The sequence below is a fragment of the Phyllostomus hastatus genome, unplaced genomic scaffold, assembly GCF_019186645.2.
Source record: "Phyllostomus hastatus isolate PE091 unplaced genomic scaffold, TTU_PhHast_1.1 phas_contig_196, whole genome shotgun sequence".
Classification (NCBI taxonomy): domain Eukaryota; kingdom Metazoa; phylum Chordata; class Mammalia; order Chiroptera; family Phyllostomidae; genus Phyllostomus; species Phyllostomus hastatus.
This window is the reverse complement of record NW_025333709.1, coordinates 1,325,107-1,345,752: the sequence shown is the minus strand read 5'-3', so window position 1 is coordinate 1,345,752 and position 20,646 is coordinate 1,325,107. Positions and strand designations below refer to the sequence as shown.

The 20,646-nt window shown below is 63.0% G+C and overlaps 1 protein-coding gene across 1 annotated transcript in view; it reads right to left on the bottom strand.

The window, feature by feature from the left end:
- GRK4 (G protein-coupled receptor kinase 4) overlaps nt 1–20,631 on the bottom strand; it is a 39,322-nt gene extending 18,691 nt beyond the window's left edge. Inside the window, exons 1-10 of the mRNA XM_045834672.1 lie at nt 20,391–20,631; nt 19,950–20,342; nt 18,517–18,612; nt 15,246–15,358; nt 14,470–14,547; nt 10,863–10,966; nt 8,547–8,639; nt 7,589–7,652; nt 4,790–4,930; nt 2,696–2,886 (exon numbers count right to left, since the gene is read on the bottom strand). Of these exons, the coding sequence (XP_045690628.1) occupies nt 2,696–2,886; nt 4,790–4,930; nt 7,589–7,652; nt 8,547–8,639; nt 10,863–10,966; nt 14,470–14,547; nt 15,246–15,358; nt 18,517–18,612; nt 19,950–20,342; nt 20,391–20,631 (1,514 nt within the window). The remainder of the gene's footprint in view (nt 1–2,695; nt 2,887–4,789; nt 4,931–7,588; nt 7,653–8,546; nt 8,640–10,862; nt 10,967–14,469; nt 14,548–15,245; nt 15,359–18,516; nt 18,613–19,949; nt 20,343–20,390) is intronic.
- Between the last annotated feature and the right edge of the window lie 15 nt (nt 20,632–20,646).

Sequence of the window (20,646 nt, the reverse complement as noted above, 5' to 3'; positions counted from 1 at the left end):
ACAGGCCCACCGAACGACCTGGGAGTCAGGCTGGAGCCAAACCCGCACGCAAAGGCCACGCGCCGTAACTCCGCTCTCCACCAGGCCGGAGCCACGCGCTCCGCGGGCAAAGCAGCGGCAGTGCGAGGAGCCAGACCAAATGAGGGAGGCGCCCAGGCAGAAGCCCGGGGTGGGCAGGGAAGGGAAGGAGGCGTCGGCGTTGTGCAGCAGAAGCGGCCCTGGGTGCGAAGAAGGCCACAGCCACCGAGAAGCCCGCCACGGAGAAGCGTATAAACTTAAATCTGAGCACCCCGTAAAGGTCCAGTCACTTTGGACAGCTAATTCTGAGTAAAAACCTGATCAGAGGTAGTGGGAAACATTAAAGAAAAAAGATTTTCACTCTTTCGGCCACATCCACCCGCAAACATAGAGCACATTGCTATCAAAAATAATTCTGGTAATTTACAAAGGACACCCTCAAGACGACCGAGACAGAAACGCCCCACCCTCAGAGAGGCCGACGGACGCAGAAGAGCGCTGTGGCCGCACCCCACTGCGCGGGCGGGGCCCCCCCAGGCTGCATGCAGGTCGGACTGCAGCGCGGCCCCCACAAAGACCTGCGTGCCGCTTAACACAGACGCGGCGGAGGGAGTGCCTGGCCAGAAGAGAGGCATTTCAGCGCACCTGATTTTACAGAGCCTGTGTTCCCAAGTCAGCTTTTTAAAGACACTCAAACCCCAAAGGCCACAGCTTGCTTTCAGACGTCCGCATACCGCACAGGGGGTGCCCGGGCCCCGGAGAGCGCGAGGGCCCCTGGCTAGACTTGAGGGGCGCGTGCCTGCCATCGCGATGCCCAGGTGCGAGCGGGAAGGCTGGCTCCTCAGACAAAGCGATGGCTTTCCGCTGAGAAGCAGGACACTCTTCTTCTCTCAGGGTCCTCTCTGCACGCACACGCTTGATTTCACTCGCTTGCTGTTGGCATCCCTGGTTTTAGACGGCAGCTACAGGCAGAGGCGCCCGGGTGTGACAGGCTCCCACGCCCTCCCACCGCCCGTCCTGCAGCACTAGCAGCGAGCCGCTCTGGTCCCGGCAGCAGCAGTCTAGTGACGACCTCTGAACGTAAGAAAGAGGACCCAAAACCTCTCCTTGGAGGAAGGCAAGCAGCGCTCTAATGGGGCCCTCGATTCCAGGGCGGAGGGGGCACACCACAAAAGGCGGAAAGCCCTCCGTCACTCCTAACAGGCACCGAGGGGCGCCCCCTGGTGGCAGGTGTCGTGGACCGGGAGATGCAGAGGACCGTCGGGCACCGGCCGTTGGCACGGACAGGCGACAGGCACAGCCACGCAGGCCTCCTGCTGCCTCGAGAAGGACTGTCCTCTCAACTGACCGTCACGGCGCTTGGGGAGGAGCAGCCCGTGGGTCTTCAGCTTCGCTCCCGTTGTTGCCGCTGGAAGGGGAGGGAGGGAGGGAAGGCCAGTGTGCGGCGTAGGGAGGACTCCATGGCCAGAGACCGATCGGGGGTGCGGGCTTGGGAACCGCTGCTCACGGTCACCGAGAGCCCTGCCCTTCCTGTGCAGCTGTAATCCCTGAAAAGTCAGGAAAAGACAGACAAGGAGAGGGGCACAGACTCCTGCCCTGGCTGTGGGGCGAGGGAGGCGGGAAACAGCCCAGGTCCACCTGACCAGGGATGGAAGTGGCCGAAGCCTCCGAGGGGCTCCAGGCAGCTCTGGCGCGACCGCCCGGTGGGGACAAAGGCTCCGCAGGTGCGAGGGGAGCGCGCCCCCGTGTGGTCAAAGGGGACAAGGCACCGGCGGTGAAGACCAGCCCGACGACGCAGGAACCCAGGCCCGAGGGGAAACAGCATGGGACTCCGAGTGGCCCCGGGAGCCGCCGCTAGGCGGCGCGAACTCCAAGAGCAGAGGGAGCCCTGGGGAGAGCAGCACGCGGGCCCCATGCGGGGCTGACACGGGGCCACCGTGGGCCCCAGCCCAGAGCAGGCCTCGTGCTCCCCAGCGCTGAGGAGCAGGGACTGGGCCAGGCTCCAGGCGGGGGCCAGCTCGGGCCTGTGCTGCGGGCTGGCCCACAGAGGGCAGGCCCGGCCGGTGACCGCAGAACATAAGGAGGGACGGGGGAGCAATCTCGGAGGGATCTGGTGGCCAAGGGGGAGCGGAGGGCGGGACCCAGGGACACCCAGGCCCCTTGGGGTGTTAGGAGACAGGGTGAGGCCGGCAGGGCCCAGGAGGGAGCCGGCGCAGGGGGTCAGCAGATGAGCCCGGAGGTGCAGCCTGCCCAGGGCGTGGCGGGGGGCAGGGCGGGTTGAACAGCCACAGCCCGGGCTCCAGCCCCCACCGGGCGGGAGGGCGGTCGGGCGGCGCTCCTCAAACCTCACTCACGGCTCCCACCGAGCTGAGTCTGACTAGCGAGCTACTGGGGTTTCCTGCCCTGAGTTCCAAGGTGTGGAAATATTAAAATAAGTATAACTTTAAGACATTTAATTGTTACGCTGCTTCACTGGAACAGAGTCTGCAGCCCTCAGCAGAACCGTCAGAATGTCTAAGAACCTCGGAGACAGGTTCCCCTCGTGCTGAGCAGCACTGGCCGTGTCTGACCGACTTACATAAAACCACTTCCTGGGCACCAAGGAGAACGGGAAGGCAGGCCCTGGCCCACCCGGCCGGCCGCAGTGTGCGTGACGGCCAGCCCCCAGGGCGCGCACCTGTACACGATGCGCTCCCTGTGCAGGTCCTCCAGGCCGCAGCACAGCTCCGCCGCGTAGAACACCGCCCGCCGCTCGTCCAGGCCGGGCCCGCCCAGGTTGCAGATGTGGAACCGCAGGTCCCCGCCGTTCATGAGCGTGAGCACCAGGCACAGGCAGTCCTTGGTCTGGTACGTGTAGCAGAGGCTCACCTGCGGGCGGCAGCGCACACGGGACCCTGCTCACTCCCTGGCGAGTGCCCTGCCACGCACGTGGGGTTCTCGACGAGGACCCCCAGCCCCCCGTGCTCCAGGGACAGCACACCCACGTGCGGGGCCCCTGGGCCCCCACGGCAGTCCTGCTCTGAAGGGAGGGAACCTGCCGTGTCCGAGTGGGTAGGTGGCAAAACTCCCCAAAGACGCTGGGGTCCTGACCCCAAGGCCGCGCTCCCGCCTGGAGCACCCGCATTGCGGCTTCCAGAACCCCGCAGCCCGCCTAGGCGTGCACCGCGCCCCGGGGCCCGGCAGCCGCTCCACCGCGGCGGCAGAGGCGGGCCTCTTCCTGAGTGTGTCTGCACCGCCGCACGCACACACACGGTCTCCTCACACTGCTGCGCATCCGTGTCGCCCACCGAAGCCTCTTTCGCCTGCTCCGGGCTCTCGCCTGCTTTGCTGTTGGTTTGCGTGTGAGTTCTCTGTCTCACACACGCGTGTCCACACTCACACACTCAACCCCCTACAGGGCCGCGGTGGACTGCACCGAAGGCACTTAACCGCCCGCCGACCTGGGGGAGAGCCAGCGTCCTCGCAGCACCGAGGCCTCCGGCCCCGGACCCCCGGACAGAGCGCCCCCCGCCTGCTTAGGCCCCTGCAGCTCCCCGCGCCAGTGCGCTGCGGGTCCCGGGGCAGAAGTCTCACCCACTTCCCCTGCCTGCCCAGGTGCTGGAGTTTGCTGGCGCTGCCGTGCGTGGCGCCAGTGGAAACTCCCACTTCCTGATCGTGGCCAGTATCACACGTAGGGACTGACCAACTTCCAGTCAGTGCCCCAGAAAGTCCTGCGCTGTCTACACACACCACGCTGCAGGCCAGGGTGGCGGTGGGGACGAGGAGCGGCAGCTGACACAGGACAGGGCAGGGCCCTCATCGGCCGCACCCAGGGGACAGCAGAGTCCAGGACGGAGCGGCCAGCGCAGCAACCAGAACGTTTCATCTGAAGGGACTGAACCGTAGCCACGCCCTCTGCCCCGACCATCCAGCCGGGCTGTGGGCGCCCGTGTCTCCAGAGCCGCCCCACTCGCACGTCGAAGGCAACGCCGAGACGAGCCCATCCGATGAGAGGTTTCTGCGTGACGACTGCCCGACTATCAGACACACACGGAGTCCTGCTATCAAAGGGCGACGACGGCCGTCCGCCGTCTGGGACACCCGTCCCCAGCACAGGGCAGCTGACCTCAGCCCCGGGAACCAGGGGCCTCGGGGAGGCGGCTCCCACACGACCAACCGCTCCACAGACCACCTCTCTCTGCCGCCCGCCAGACCTTCCTACCGCCGCCGTAGGAGCTCGGGGAACGCGCCTTTCGGTGAGGAGAGACCAGTTCAGAGGCGAGGCCGCTCCGCCCGGACAGGGGCCCCCGCCCCCACCCCCGCAGGCAGAACACGCAGCTCCGTACAGCTCTGGGACTCGCCACCTGGGGGCCGATTCCCGGGGGCCGACAGAGGACAGAGGTGGCAACAGACGGGCCCACGTGAGGACACGCTGGGAAGTGCCTTTAGGCAGGCCAGCAGGGTGCCCCGGGGGCCAGGGTCCGCAGGCTCCCCCCCCCGGGGGGGAGGGGCACCTAGCCAGCCAGCCAGGAAGGGGGCGGGTGTGAAGAGTAACTGCCAGAGCAGAGACGGGGCGGGGGGGGGGGGGACAGCACCGGTTTGGGACAAACCGAAAGCACCCCCCAGGGCCGCCGCTGGCTTACGTCCGTCCCCAGTGGGGACCGAGCGCCCAGAAAGGAGGGCTGGGCCCGGCACCAGACACCAGCCCCCCCCCCACAGCAGCCCCCCCCTCCCAGGCGGGAAGGGCCGGGCGCTGGGCAGCACGGGCCGCGGGGGCGGGGCAGACACTCACGACGAACCGGCTCTGCACCTTCTGCAGGATCCTCTTCTCGTTCAGCGCCATGGCCTCGCCCCTCCTCCTCTTGATCCTCTTCTTTTCCAGCTTCTTGCAGGCGTACATCTTCCCCGTGGCTCTCACTTGGCAGGCACAGACCTCGTTTCAGAAAAGGAAAAGAAAAGGTCGACGCGCGCCCAGCGCTTCCCGGGCTGCGGAGAGGGCACGGCAGCCCGAGAGACCCTGCGAGGGGCCGACACCGCGGCAGCAGCCAGGACCACCACGGGCCTCGGCTCCCTGCCCTCCGCCCTCTGCCCTCCGCCCCCTCCGCCTCCGCCGCCCCGGAGCAGAGCACCCCTGTGGCCCCAGTGCAGGGCCACCGGGACCTGTTCACCGTCCGTTCACGCGGGACCGTGCGCAGCCGGGGGGGGGGGGGGATACGCCTCCCCCATCTTCCTCCTTGCTGCCCAAGAGCGAAAGCTTCAGAGCCTAAATCAAGTCTTCATTTTTTAAAAAAACTCAAGAACGTAAGAAAGCATATGTCGTAGAATTCATACCCTTTCGTGCATTTATTCTGCTTAGTTTCAGAGTGGTGTTTATAGATTACCTACCTGTACGTCACGAAAATTTCCAGGCAAACGTGTCAGGACAGCGGAGGGAGAAGAGGGAGCCCGGGGTCCCAGTCCCCAGGCTCCGGGGCATCAGCGCGCAGTGCACCCCCACCCACATCTCACACACACACACACACACACACACCCCTCCAACATCCCTTACACACCTACTGCACAGCCACACACACGGAGCACTTGAAAGCAAATGCAGAACATGATGTAATTGTATCCATCAATAAAATAACCGACGGTAAAACATAGAGTTTATTGTGGGAAATGCCTAAGGTATTAACAAGGACGACGAATAAAAACTCCCCTGAAAACCCCGGGACGACTGTCGTCGGCACGCCGCCAGACTGCGCTGGTGCCCCTCCACGCACGCACACGCACACACACGACCGCACCCCGCGCCCCCGGCTCTGAGGGGAAGCGGGGCCCCACACTGCCGGAGGGGCCACACCTCACAGCCCCCTTCGTGCGTGCGGCGTGCCCGGGGCCTCACTCAGCGTGCAGCGCCCTCCCAGCACACGGCTGTGCCAGAGCCTGTCAGTCACTCCCCCGCCGTCAGGCCGGCACGCGGACCGAGGACGAGTCCTCGCCGTGGACCTGGGCGGGCCGCCCCGTGGGAGCGCAGGCAGGGCGGGGAGGGAGGCAGGGGCCCCGCACCTGCGGCCGCACACCAAGGACATCCAGGGAGCAGAGGCCACACGCCTGCGAGTGGCGCGCAGGAATGCGACCCCAGGGCCGCCCAACCCGCAGGTGCGCTTCTCTCCCTGCGCTGTGCGCCCCCCAGCCCTGCAGGCAGGGAGGCCCACCCAGGCCCGGCACCCTGCCTGCCTCAGGACCCGTGAGCGTCTGGGGAGGGCTTCGAGCGCAGGGGAAAGCGTTCCTGTGGACGAGACCTCGGTCCTTCCAAAGCCGCTGGCCGAGGCGTCCGCGGGTGGGCAAAGGGATGCCCCACAGCAGCGGCCCCCACCCTCTGTGGCACCAGGGGCCAGTTTCGTGGGAGGCAGCTCCTCCACGACCGGGGCGGAGGGCGGTTTCGGGGTGGTTCAGGCCCGTCCCACTCAAGCTCGCCTCCTGCTGCGCAGCCCGGCTCCTCACAGGACCAGCCGGTCACCGGCCCGAGGCCCGGGGCTGGGGAGCCCCAAGGCCGCGTGCAGGAGGGTCCAGGGCTCCTTCCAACAGGCACTCAGGACAGGGACGGACGGCCCACGGCCCCTTGGGCCTGGCACGAGGAGGGCGCACCCAGGCCGCGTCTGCAGAAGCCACGGCGTCCACTCGGCGGCGTGTGTGGAAACACAAGTAAACGTGCCCGGCCGCTGTGAAGGGGGCGCCAGTGGGGCCGGATGGCGCAGACCAGCCTAACGGCCCGGAGGGTCGTGCGGGGGAGGGGACGCCGAGGACGCGGGGCAGCGCCCTCCTGCGCCAGCTCCCCAGCTCACCCGGGGGAGCCTCACGACCTTGGCTTTCGCCTGGAATTTGGGAGCAGGGGTGGTTCCCACACCCGTGGGCAGTGTGGCCCCTTGGGCGGACACGCGCTCTCCGCCACCGTCCGGCGGTCCTGGCTCCGGGACGTCCAAACGCCGGCACTGAGCACGGCCCCCCCGGAGAAGCGCGAGGCCCTGAGGCAGGCCGCCTCGGAACAGGGCGCGGGAGCCTCCGTCGCCTGCCACCGTGGCCTCCGCCCAGCACAGCCGTCACGCCGCGGGACCGCCTCTCAGGGCCGTCCCGGCCCGCACGTCGCCTGCCCCCGCTCACGCGGGTGTGGGTGCACGTGTGTGCAGGGTGGGGCTGAGCACGCGCACGGAACCACACGCTCTGCGCCGCACACAGGCTTTCGGGCAGGCCCTGGGCTCCAGCAGCCGAGCCACCGAAGCTCCCCTCCAGACGCAGAGCAGCCGCCCTGACCAGGACAGACGCACCGAGTCTGAGCCCTGCGTGTGGGGGAGCAGCTTCTGCGCGAGGTGAAAGGTGAAAGTAAAGGGAATGGTCTCCCCCCAGATTTCCTCACTTGTAAAAGCTCGCCGCAAAGCACCTCTTGCTTAGAGCGCGACCTCAGTGCTCGTGCTGGGCCGGACTGGCCCCTGGACGCGAGGCAGGGACACGCGGGTGCGGGCTAGGCTGGGGCGCCGCCCGGGGGCCGTGCCTCCCGGCTGCCTCGCTGCCCACTGCGGCCCACCTCACCCGGCCACACTCGACTTACCTCTCCAAACCCGCCCTTCCCCAGGACTCTGTACTGTCTGAACGTTTTCTTTGTCACTGGTTGCCTAAGGAATAAAAAAAGAAACTTTCAGGTCTCACATCACAGTGTAACTTTAAAACAGAGACGCCCACCCACCTCCCATCCCGGGCATGTGCGTGGGACCGCACTGGCCACAGGGCCACCAGGGCAGGGCCACCAGGGCGTCATCTGTGCTGGGTGTGGCGCTCCCCCGGGGAGGACAGTGCGGCAGGACCGCAGGCCCCCCACCCCCCCCCGAGCACGCTGTGGGCGGGTGCAGGGCGGCCGGGCTGTGGTCACTGACGGGGAGGAGTGGCAGCCGCCCACACTGCGCCTGTCCGTGCCCAGGTGTCTCCCCCGGGGCTTCCGGATCCGCTGCAGAGGGAAAGGGAGTAGCTACGGACGGTGTGAGGCCCTTTGAAAAGGGAGCCTCGAGGGAGACACCCGACACCTCAAAAACACGTATGAAATGGAGCCAGGGGACAGCCCTTCAGCAGTAACTGTCCCAGGGACACCACCAGCGGCAGCTGGTGCTGCCTGAGCCCTCGGCTCACGAGGGCGAGGAGCACTGAGCAGGCTGCCCGTGTCTCTCGGTGACCCCGGCCGCCCAGGGCGACCCCGGGGGCCAGGAGTGGCTCCCTTCGCAGGACAAGGCCCAGAGCTCCTCGCAGCCAGGTCCCCAGCCTGAGGCCGCATGGTGGGTGGGAGGCCTCCCGTGACCCCAGCGCCCGCTCTGTCCTCCAAGCGGCCGCTCAGAGCAGACAGCCCGGGGTCGACTGGACAGGAAACGGAATAGCACACCTCAGGGATGTCTGCACAGAGATGCCACGCACGACCCACGGTTCCCAGCGGCATTTTGACCGACGGAAACGTGCACACCCATCGGGTGCGTCAGGAAAGGTCACGGCTTGTTTTCACTGAGTCTCAGAGGAGAACCCACCTTTCCAGCCACTTCCACTGCAGGAATCGAGAGAAATACGGGCTCTCCTGGTATTCTTCGAACGGCTTTCCACTTAAGTAGCTGTGGACAACCCTGGGAAAAGACCGCACGCGGTCACTCGCCGGTGTTCCGCTGCACCGCGGGCAGCACCGCGTCGAGTGCCCCGGGGAGGGCCCTCCGCACACGGAGGGTCAGTGGCTGACACCGGTCAGCACGCCCCGGTGAGCTCCCCGTGCACAGAGTCCCCCCGCGGCCCCCCCCGCGGCCCCCCCCCCCGCGGCCCCGAGGAGGTGGAACCAGCGCGCCCTCCCGGAGCCAGAGGCCCGTCCGAGTCTGTGGACGTCAGGGACGCGGCGACCCCACGGAAACCGTCCACTTCCCCGGCTGGCGCGGCTCTGCTGGCGGGGGCGCCATCCCACACACCGAAAGGCTGTGGGTTCGACTCCCGGCCAGGGCACGCGCCTGGGCTACGGGCGCGGTGCCTGCTCGGGGCCTACGCGAGGCAGCCGATCCGGGTTGCCTGCCCTCTGTCTCGAGCCCCTGCGCGGGGGGGACGGGTAAGGGCAGGAAAGGCTGCGGGGGGGGGGGGGCGGGGAGGACGGCGGCTTCGCGCCGCAGGGGGAGCCCTGGGCCCCATCCTGGGCTGAAAAAACCACCGGCAAAAAGCCAGCAGTATAAAGTACATTCAAAGTGTGTGTGTGCGTGCACACTCACGTGCACAGGCGTGCGTGTCGCAGAGCAGATGTGAACGTCTGTGAACAAGAGGGAGAGAGCGTGTAACCGCTCCCGGTCACCGGGCAGAAAACGTCAGTGTGTGACACAGTCTCTCCTTTTCACCCAAAAACTGAGCCCCCGACAGACGGTTTCATGCCGCACGTTTCTTCAAACACTGAGCACCTGGCCAGGCCTCCTGGGCCTTGTTGGTAAGTCGGGCACAGAGTAAAACTCGACTCGGGGAGTGCCCGGGGCACGGAAGTCGCCGGCCCCTTGCAACAGCAGCTCACTGGTTAGCCACTGTCCACCACGGAGGCCGCGGGGCCCCGGCGTGGCAGCGGGGGGAGGTGTCCCGAGACCCCACAGGCCCCGGGGCCCCACAGGCTCCGGGTGTTCGGCGGCAAAGCTTTGCTTCCAGTGACACGAAGACCTCACGTGCTTTCTTAGAACCGCCCCCCCCCCACAGAGGGGTTTTCCCGGGGCTGCACGGCATGGGGCAGCGGCCCCGCTCAGGGAGCGGGGTGTTTGCGCCCCCTCATGTTTAAAGAACAGGACCCTGTAGGCAAAAGCTGTTCGGGTCCTCCAGAGTCGCTGTCTTTAATCAATTCGAGAGCGAGAGAGAGAGACAGTGACGTGTCAGTCAGTTGTGCGTTCGCGGGCTGAGCCTTCAGTGAGGCCTCGCCTGGAGTCGGACCCGCGACCCTGACGTAGCCGGACGGGGCTCCGACCGGCTGAGCCGCCTGGCCGGGGCCGCGGCACTGCTGCTCATCACTGTGTTCCCAGAACCGAGATCAGTGACCGGCACGGAGCAGGTGCTTGATGTTTTCCAGGAAGAGGAACTAACACTCCAGGGCTCTGGAAAGTCACCTCACACCCGCAGGGTCTCCTTCTGTCTGGTGCTCCGCTGCAACTTCAGCCCCGGGAGGAGCTGCTACGGATGGGGAGCGCGTCTCCCAAAGAGATGCGTCCTGCCCCTGCCCCTGCCCCTGCCCCTGCGCGCGGGACCTCGCTCCGAAGTGGAACTCGCTCAGACGGGCCCACGGGGCCGCACTCGGCTGCGACGCGCCCCCCCCAGGTGCCGGCAGACGCGGAGCCTGAAACGCTGCCGCAGCCCAGGACACAGAGGGCCCCCAGGCTTCGCCCGAGGCCCCTGGACGCAGGCTGCAGCTGGCACCCTGGGAGACCACACAGCTCCGTCGCTCGGCGCCACCCCCTGGCGGTGCGGTGTCACAGCGTCCTCGGGAAACCCCCACGGTGGCGGACACAGAGCAGGCAGGCTCTTAAGGAACGTCAGTGGAATGAGTGGAAGGCACCCAAACGTCCTGCGTAAAACGACAGAGGACTCCGTGTTCTGAGCCAGGGACGGCAGAAGCCACTCTTTCCTCCGTGGATGTCGGGAGGCTGGCAGCGACCCACGTGCAACCTGCGTGCGACCCCGACGCTCCACCCGCCTCTCCCCGTCAGAGCTGCCGTCTGGGCTGGGGACGCACCCCGGCACCCCCGTGAGGACTTGCGTCCGCTGGCCCAGTGCAGGGCCGGTGCTGGCCAGGTGCAGGGCGCGCACAGACGGCGGCGGGTGGCAGGAGGGCATGGCCTGCTCACCTGGCGCACTCCCCAAAGACCTCCCTGGAGGGCGTCTCCTTCAGCTGCAGCTGGCACTCTCTCACTGTGTCGGGGGGCACCTGAGGCAGCGGGGCGGCCAAGTCCTGAGGGGCGCGGACCAAAGACGGACAGTCAGTGACCGCACCGTCAGTGACCGTACAGCTTAGCGACCGCGGGCAGCACCTGGCGCTCAGGGAGCCAACGAAACCGAAGTGCACAAGGCGACAAGTCGGCCCCACCGTCACTCCGGCCCGGGCTCATTTCCCAGGGTTCCAAGTGTCACCTTTCCCCAGGACACCAACGCAGGGCCAGGGTGGGGTCTCTTGAGAGGGGGGACCCCTCGTTCACAGCGTCGGTGCCAACAGCCAAAGCTGGGCGCAGCCCAGGGTCCGTGGACGGATGGAGGGGCGAGCGAGATGTGGTCCGTCCGTCCGAAGGAACACCACTCGCCCTTGAAACGGGAGGGAATTCCGACACCTGCTACCGCGCGGGCGGGCCCTGAGGACCGCATGCTGCAGGGACGCCTCGGAAGGACAGGCTCTGCGTGACCCCACTCACAGGGCGTCCCCACAGCAGTCGGATTCTAGGGCAGAAAGGGCAGTGGGGGCGGGAGGGGGCGGGGCTGGAGCTCGGTGGGACGGGGTCACTTCTGCGAGATGGAGAAAGCTCGGGAGACAGTGGCGGTGGTGGCTGTGCAACATGCATGTACTTAATGACTACTGTTATGTTACATGTTTTTTACCACAATCAAAAATGCACACACACCCCAGCTGGTGTGGCTCAGTGGATGGAGCACTGGCTTGCGAACCAAAGGGTCACCGGTTCGATTCCCAGTCAGGGCACAGGCCTGGGTTGCAGGCCAGGTCCCCAGTAGGGGGCGCACAAGAGGCAACCACACACTGATGTTTCCTTTTCTTTCTCCCGTCCCTTCCCTTTCCTTCAAAAATAAATAAAATCTTAAAAAGAAAAGGAATACTCCTCAGCGTTTCCCAGAGTCTTATTTCCCTTCCCAAGGTCTCAAGTTTCTGTAGCTAAATAGTAGGTTAATTCCATTAAGATGATTTAATGGTTAACTCCAAATAAGAGATCCTTTCTTCAGAAACTGAGAAAAAATCTGTGTTAATAAGAACGTATTCCCACAGAAAGGAAAAGCAGTGCTCATAAGGCACTCCCGGCCTCCTGCTGGACGTAATGAAAGCAAAACAGACACTTCTTCTGCCGCCTCCTGTTAAGGAGTAAGGATTACCTTTCGGAAAAGGTAGTTGCCAAGACTAATTTACCAAACGCCTCAGCACCTTGCTTTTTAAAGTTTGGATATCAAAAACTCTGACAGGAAAGTCCACTGGTGCGGAGGGAGAGGTGGGTGAATTCTGAAGAAATATCCTGTGAACTAAAGCATCGCAGGTTCGATTCCCAGTCAGGGCACATGCCTGGGTTGCAGGCCACAGCCCCCAGCAACCGCACATTGATGTTTCTCTCTCTCTCTTTCTCCCTCCCTTCCCTCTCTAAAAATATATAAATAAAATCTTAAAAAAAAAGAAAAAAAGAAATATCCTTATTTTTCTGTATTGAAATATATACAGACTTCACTACCTTTTAAAAAGCGGATGGTTGAGCTCGGGCTGCGAACCAAAGCATCACAGGTTCAATTCCCAGCCAGGGCACATGCCTGGGTTGCAGGCTACTGCCCCCAGCAACCGCACGTTGATGTTTCTCTCTCTTTCTCTCTCTCTCTCTCTCCCTTCCCTCTCTAAAAATAAATAAATAAAATATTTTTAAAAATAAATAAATAATTTTCTAAAAAGCGGATGGTCTTCATTGTTCACTTATATTTATTTTAGAGAGGGAGGTAGGGAAGGAGGGAGAGAGGGAGAGAGGGGGGAGGAAGGGAGGGAAGAAGGGAGGGAGGGGCAGAGAGGGGGGGGGGAGGGAGAGAGGGGGGAGGGAGAGAGAGGGAGGGAAAGGTCGACGTGGGACGGAAACACTGATCCCTGCCCCTCGAGTGCGCCCCGGTGGGGACCGGCCCACAACTCAGGCGTGTGCCTGGTGGGCATTGAGCGGGGATCCTTGGCTCCGTGGGATGGCGCCCGACCCACGGAGCCTCGCCGGCCAGGGCTCCTGTCTAAGTGTGAGAGTCCTTCCTGCACCGGGGGCCAGGCCCGCAGCGGACACTGGCCTCATGGGCACGGTCTCCGCGCCCCGCGGCTGCCCTTCCGCTCTCCCTGCGGGGCCCGCGGAGCGCGGGGTTTGTGACTGACTCAGCCCAGTTCCCTAGGAAACCCCGTCTAGACGGAGGTCAGGGAGAGCCCCACTCAGAAGTTTCACCTCTAAGATGTGCACCTCAGAGATTTCCTCTAAGGGTTTACAGCTTAACTCTTACATGTAAGTGCTTTCCGTTTGCAATTTTTGTGTGTGCATGGTGTAAGGTAGTGGCTGAACTCCAATCTTATTTTAAACATTATTTTTTTATTTAAAGATTTTATTTATTTTTAGGCAGAGGGGAAGGGAGGAAGAAAGAGTAGGAGAGAAACATCCGTGTGTGGTTGCCTCTCGTGCACCCCCTTCTGGGGACCTGACCTGCACCCCAGGCCTGTGCCCTGACTGGGACTTGAACCGGCGACCCTGCAGTTCCCGGCCTGTGCTCAACCCACTGAGCCACAGCAGCCAGGGCTGAACCCTGTTCTTCTGCGTGTGGATGTCCGGTGGTCCCCGCACCACTCCCTGGAAGGCGGTGCTTGCCCCGCTGAGGGAGCGGCCCCGGTGCCTCGCCGTGAGCCGCCGGGCTGCAGGGGTGCGCGCAGGTCCCCGCGCCGCTCTCAGCCCAGCCCCTCGCCTGTGTGCCTGTCCTGGGGCTGAGACCCCGTGATTTCTGGGGTCGGCTTGCTGATTTCTGCACATTGTAAGGAACCTGCAGATCAGGTTGGGGAGTGCTGCCGTCTTAACGACGGCAAGGCTTCTGACCCAGGCCCTGGGTGTCTTCCCTGTGACTCTTTCACCCCTTTGGTTTCTGTCGATGACGTTTCCAAGTCTGTCAGTGCGCAAACGCCCTGCACAGCTTTCGTTATATCTACTCCTAGCTTACTCTTTCTGATGCAGTTGCAAACGGAAGTGTTTTCTTAATGCCCTTCTCGGACCTTCACTGCTGGTGCAGGGGAATACGGTTGAAGTCCGCCCGGCACCCGGGTGCCCTGCAGCCCTGTGGCGTCAGCTCCAGGGGCCCTGCCCTGGAGTGCGTGTGGGCGCCCCAGGACTTTCTACACGCAAGTGCTCCCATCCGGACGTGCCCCTCGAAATTCAGGTGCTGGAACCCTGCCCCCCAACCCCCCTGAAGAGGCAATACTAGCATGCAGGGCCTCGGGGAGCCCCCGTCAATGGGACCAGCGCCCTCACGAAGGAGGCTCCGAGAGCTCCCTCATCTGCCTCCAGACGAGGACACGGCCGGAGGGCAGCAGCCCAGCCGTGAGCCGGGGAGAGGAGCATCTGTAGGAAGGGCTTCAACACACGTATGTATTTGCCCAGCTAAGCAGCAGTGGCCCCGCACCAGGGTCACTCACGGGAGTCGTTTGTTTGCGAACCTCTGTATCGGGGGCGGGGAGGGGGAGCGCACCTCGTCACTGAAGAACGTGTCCAGGACCAGCAGCCCGCAGTCTCTCTGGGACTCGTCGGCGGCGACCTCGTACTCCGCCTGGTGGTGGGGACGACAGGGCACGGCGCGTCAGCCGGGCTCCCTCGCTGGCCTCGGGACGCTTCTCCTTCTCTGCCCCGGGGACCGACTGGGGGGCCGGGGAGCCAGAGAGCAGCTCTGCTGTCCAAGCGTCCGCCCCCCCCGCCGACAGCTATGAGGGGGAAGCCCATTTCTTTTCTGTTTTTTTTTTAATTTTTTAGATTTATTTATTTATTTATTTATTTATTTTAGAGAGGGAAGGGAGGGAGAGAGAGAGAGAGAGAGAAACATCAATGTGTGGTTGCTGGGGGTCATGGCCTGCAACCCAGGCATGTGCCCTGACTGGGATCTTTTCTGTTTTTTAAAAATATTTTACTTATTTACTTTTAGAGAGAGGGGAGAAAGAGAGAGAAACATTGATGTGTGGTTGCCTCTCACACGCCCCCACCTGGGGACCTGGCCCACAACCCAGGCCTGTGCCCTGACTGGGAATCGAACCAGCGACCCTTAGGTTCTCAGGCTGGCGCTCAGTCCACTGAGCCGCACCAGCCAGGGCAAAAAGCCTGTTTCTTCGGGACGGCTGATGCAGGAGGATGGGACCCTCCGCGGGGCCCCCTGCTCATCGCCTCCTCGCCCACGGCTAACCGACGCGGCTCGCGTCCGAGCCTCCCGCGGTCAGGCACGGGGCCAGCCGGCCCGGCGCACAGACAGCCGCTCACCACCGCGTCCAGGAACTCGATGCACCTCCGCAGGTCCGGCCGCGTGCCGCAGAACTGCCGGAAGAGGAGCCTGCCTATGGGCTGCTTGTCGCACAGGCTGCTGTAGTCCTTTTCTGGGTGGAGAAAGGGGGGCGCACCCGTTACCTCCGGAACATGCCCTGTCCGCTGCCACCTGACTCAGCAGAGGTCAAAAATGACGTGGGCACTGGTGCTTTTTCACACCCCCCAACAGTAAACACCGTTTTGTTGACCGATGTAGAGCGGCTGATCATCAGTGCTATTTGAGATATCTAAGGTACCTAAGCAGAGCCAGCGGGGGCGGGGGTGGGGGTGGGGGTGGGGGCTGACCAGTACAGGCGTGTGAAGCCTGGCCCGAGCCGTCCCACCTCCCCGGGCACCCCCATCACCTCGAAGGCAGGGGGGAGGGCAGGGGGTGCCGGGGACAAACCACGCGTCTGGGGAGTGTGCGGCTGGAAGGTACTGAGTTAGATGTTAAAAACCTCTTCTCAGCCCTGGCTGGCGTAGCTCAGTGGATTGAGTGCGGGCTGCAAACCAAAGCATTGCAGGTTCGATTCAGTCAGGGCACATGCCTGGGTTGCAGGCCACGGCCCCCAGCAACCGCACATTGATGTTTCTCTCTCTCTCTCCCTTTCTCCCTCCCTTCTCTCTCTAAAAATAAATAAATAAAATCTTAAAAAAAAAAGACAATTTAACTAAACACCAGGTAAAGGACTCGAACAGACATTCCTCCGAGGACACATACAAATGGCCAGCGGGCGCACGGACAGACGCCGGACACTGCAAGTGCTGGGACACGCAGCCCAGACACGGCTCACACACGGCGCACGACACGCGCTGGGGCGACGAAGACAGAAGGGAGCGCGCACGGCGTCTGGACACGCGGGAGGAAACCGGAGCCCTCACGCCCCGCTGGTGGAGGTGTCGAAGGACGGTGTGGCCACTTTAGAAAACAAGCTGGCACTTCCTCCCAGAGTTAAGCGTGAAGTCACCGTGGTATCCGGCAGTGTTGACTTCGAGCGCACACCCAAGAGAAACTGGGAGCGGGGACTCCCGGGCCCGCGCACGGCTGTCCCCGCGCGGCCGTCCCCGGCAGCACCGTCCACACGGCCCCGCAGGGGGAGGGGCCCAGACGCGCCTCAGCGGGCCAACGAAACCCAAACCAGCGCCGAGCATCCAAACCAGCGCCGCCGAACTCCGCGCGTGAAAACGGTTAAGACGGCGATTTTGGCTGCGCGGTTCACCGCGAAGGAGAGTCTCGCGCGTGGATGAGCAGCGTCAGTCGCGGCAGACGAGGAAAACGAGGACAGTTTGGTGCCTCGCCGCCGACGGTGGGCTTTACAGTGTGTCTCTGCCACAGACCGCTGTCGGCCCACGACAGTGAACTGGATCCCGATCGCGCCACGGCACGGAGGGGCCTTGCGAACACCGCGTTAAATGAAAGAAGCCGGTCGTAAAAGACCACGCGGCGTGCGGTCTCCACCCGCGTGGGACGCCCAGAGGAGGCAGATGCAGAGGGAGAGCAGACCGGCGGCTGCCGGGCCGAGGGGCGGGCAGGGGGCCGCTGCCCACAGGGTGGGGTCTCTCTCTGGGGCGACCAAGATGTAAAAGTGGCCGTGGCTGTGGCCACCCAGCCCCATGATTGTCCTAAAACCGTCGAACCGCACACGTTACCTAGGTAAAGTGGGTGGCATGTTAATGACACCTCAATAGAGCTGCCGCTTTAAAAACACGACGAGGTTGAAACAATTGGATAGGTCTTTGGTGGGCGGGGGAGCTGCCTCCACTTTACACTGAAATAAATTTTGATAGTTAAAATATTCAAACTCTCTTTAAAAAGAAACTGTTACGGTACTAAAAAAAAGATGGGTTGATTAAAAAAAAAAAATAATCTTAGGTGCCCTCCCTAAGTACAACACCAAGTCCAGAAACCTGGAGAAGATTGATATGTTTATCTATAGAAAAATTAAAACCTCTGGAAAAACAATAGTGCGTGCCAAAAACCAGAAACATAAAATACATTCACAATAATCATAAAAAGATAAATCATATAAAGAGCTTTTAGAAATGAGCTAGGAAAAGCAAAAACTAAAAAAGTCGATGAAAATGCTCAACCCCATCCATGATTAAAACAAGAGGCCATTTTCCAGATCTCAGCTCGTCTGTCCTCACTAAGAGCACTGGCCACAACCGACGTCCACAGGCCGCAGACAGAGAGGGCTTGTCGCAGCGCTGCTGGCAGGAGGGCAAACTGATGCAGCACCTTTGGAGGACAATTGAGCAACATCGAAGTTTTGAATGCAGATATCCTTTGAACTGGAAGTCATATCTTTTATTTATTTATTTTTTAAGATCTTATTTATTTATTTTTAGAGAGAAGGGGAGGGACGGAGAAAGAGAGGGAGAGAAACATCAGTGTGTGGTTGTCTCTCACACGCCCCCCACTGGGGACCTGGCCCGAAACCCAGGCCTGTGCCCTGACTGGGAATCGAACTGGCGACCCTTTGGCTCGAAGGCCGGCGGTCAGTCCACTGAGCCCACCAGCCTGGGCTGGAAGTCACATCCTTTAAAAACACTATTACGAACGCCCTAGAGACCTGGGTCCCTGTCTGACTTCCTGTGCCCCAGTCAGGACCTGAAGCACGGCTGCACGGTGTTCGTGTGTGTGCGTGTGTATGTAGTATGTGCAATCTGTACATATACACAAATACACTGGTATATATGTGTATACATACACGTATATGTACTTTTTTTAGAAAGAGGAGAACGGAGGGAGAAAGAGAGAAACAGCGATCGGTGCCTCTGACACACCCCGGCTGGGAACCCAGCCTGCAACCGGCTGGGACCTGGCCACTGGACAGGGAGTCAGCCCTTGGCCCCTGGGTTTGCAGGACGACGCCCAGCCCACTGAGTCACACCCCTCGGGGCTGACGCAGCGTGTTGTCCGACTGACCCCGCCCCGAAGTTCCATCAGTAACCCTCGTCCGTAAACTCGGAGGCTGAGAAACAGTTAACGGTGTTCACTTTTAGAGCCACGTACTTTACAACTCAGATCAGAAAACCCAGAGGGCTTTTTCCTTTTTTTTTATTTTAATCATTGTTCACCCAGAGGGCTTCTGCCAGAGAAGAACCGTGAAGCTGCAAAGAGACTCTGCTACACAGTTTTAGAGACGAGCAGGGACTGGAGGAGGAGCAGCAGCTCCCGGACGCACCGGGCTGGCATCGGCCCCGCCGCCGCGGCCCCTGGACTCACCGATGCTGTGCCTGAGCTCGCTGCACTGGCTGACGGGGGGCAGCTTCAGCAGCTCCCTCCAGTGTTTACTGCGCCCACTCTTTTTGTCGTGTCCTCCTAAATTCAGGGGGAAAGAGGCATTTGTAACGCAGTCAGGAACAGCCCAGTACAACAGCTACTTCCACGAACGGCACCTCTCCACGCCAGGGAGCCCCTCCCCGTGGCCCCGAGAGACCCACTGTGGGCGAGCTCCCGCCACGGTCCTCACTCAGGGCGCGAGAGCCAGGGCGCGGCTGCGTGAGACCATCGATCGGCCCGGGGCCCAGAGCGGCTGCAGCCAGGAAACCGACTGGGACCTGAGCCCTGGCGAGCGGGGCCTGAAGCACGAAGTAAGGGGTTTGCACTTGGAGGTATATGCTTAACCTTCTCTTTCCCGAATTTAACAAAATAACAGATGAGTCCCTTAACCTCCAGCTCTTCACCAAGTGTCAGTTCAGGGGGGCGCACTGAAAGGGATACGAAATAAAGGTAAAAGCCACACCCGGCCTCACACAGGTCACAGTGCTCCCCGAGAAAGAACCACGGACCACATCCAAATTCCCGGAGGGCGGCGGCGTGGCTCTGAGTCTGGGGCGGGGGGAGTTACACAGAAGAGGATGAAGGTAAACTGGACTCAGAAGGACAGGAAAAACGGAAGGAGGAAAGGGAGCGAGCAGGGGCCCGCCCGCACAGAAGGCCGGCGGGCGCGCGGCCGAAAGAGCACACACGCTCGTTTTCTGCAAGGGAAACGCACTGAGGAGCCCTCCGGAGGGGGAACGAACCAAGTGCAGTCGGGGAAACAGAAACGTCGGCCACTGTGGACACCTCGGGAACCACAGGGGTCATAAGCTCCTTGGAGAAACCCCATGCAACCAAAATCCTGGGTGGGGGGGTGTGGCTCAGCGAGAGAGGGCACCCACGACGGCAGGTTTGTTAAGGACGCTCCGGTCGCTGAACACACTGCCACGTGACAGCACATCCTGGAATCGGGGGGGATGGGACTGTGACACCCCTGACCTGGCCGTCACGTGACCGCCCCCCCCCCGCCCTCCGCCCTCTGCATCTGCGCCGTCGGTTTCCCCACGAGATGGAGTGGGTTCGAGTTTCCCGAGAGTTCTCGCACGCGAAACAATGTAAGCTTATCACTAAAGGTCATAAATTGCTCAAAAACGTATTACAAAAAAAAATCTTTCTTAAAGAAAAAACCACAAACAGCAGTGACTTCTCGCGCCGTCACCCTCGGTCTAAAGCCCTCACGGCGGTCACGCCGCGCGCGGGGACCGGGCTTTCCTCCCGGTCCTTTCAAGACCGCCAGGCTCTGCGCCGCGGGCTGCGCTCCGCCGCCTGGCGGGCCCTCGGGGACAGGCACTGCCCGGCGGGGGCGCTGCCCGGCGGGGGCCCCGCGGTGCACCCACCTAGGCGCGCTTTCAGCAGCAGCGCGTTGGCCACCACGTTCTCCAACTCCTTGGACCGCCGCCGCCGGTGCCGCGCCCCGCGGGCTCGAGGCCCCGGAGGCGCGGCGTCCACGCCCCGCTCGCCGGCCGACACCTGCACGCCGGGCTGCGCGCTGAGGCCGGGAGAGCGGCCCCGCCACCCCCACGGCCACCCCCAGCGCCGCCGCCTCCGGGCCCGCTGACGACCACGCCGCCGCCGGTGCGGGGCGCGCCTCTGCCGCCGGCCCCGGGCTCTAGCGGGCACGGGGCGGGGGGAGCTGGCTGACCGGCCGCCGGGCTTCTCCGCGGTCACCACCGCCGCGCCGCGGTCCGGACTCGTGGCCTCATCGCCCGCGCTCCGCACGCGCAACTGTCCTCAGAGTCCGGCTCCCGAAGTCTCCGCCGAGACCGACCCTAGCTAGCGAAGGGCTCCTGGCTCCCGGCGGCGACGGCTATCGCAGCCGCCGCCGCCGCCGCCGCCGTTCCGCAGCGCGGCGGGCTGCCCGCTAACGGCTTCCAGAGCACGGACTCGAGCGCCCCCTCTCCCGCACCTGACCAGCCAGCTGCGCTCCGAGAGCACTACAACTCCCAGAGGGCCCCGCGCAGGGCGGAAGGGCGCGTGTGCAGAGCGTTGCCTTCTGGGAGTTGTAGTCACGCAGCCCATAGGCGAGTGGGCTGA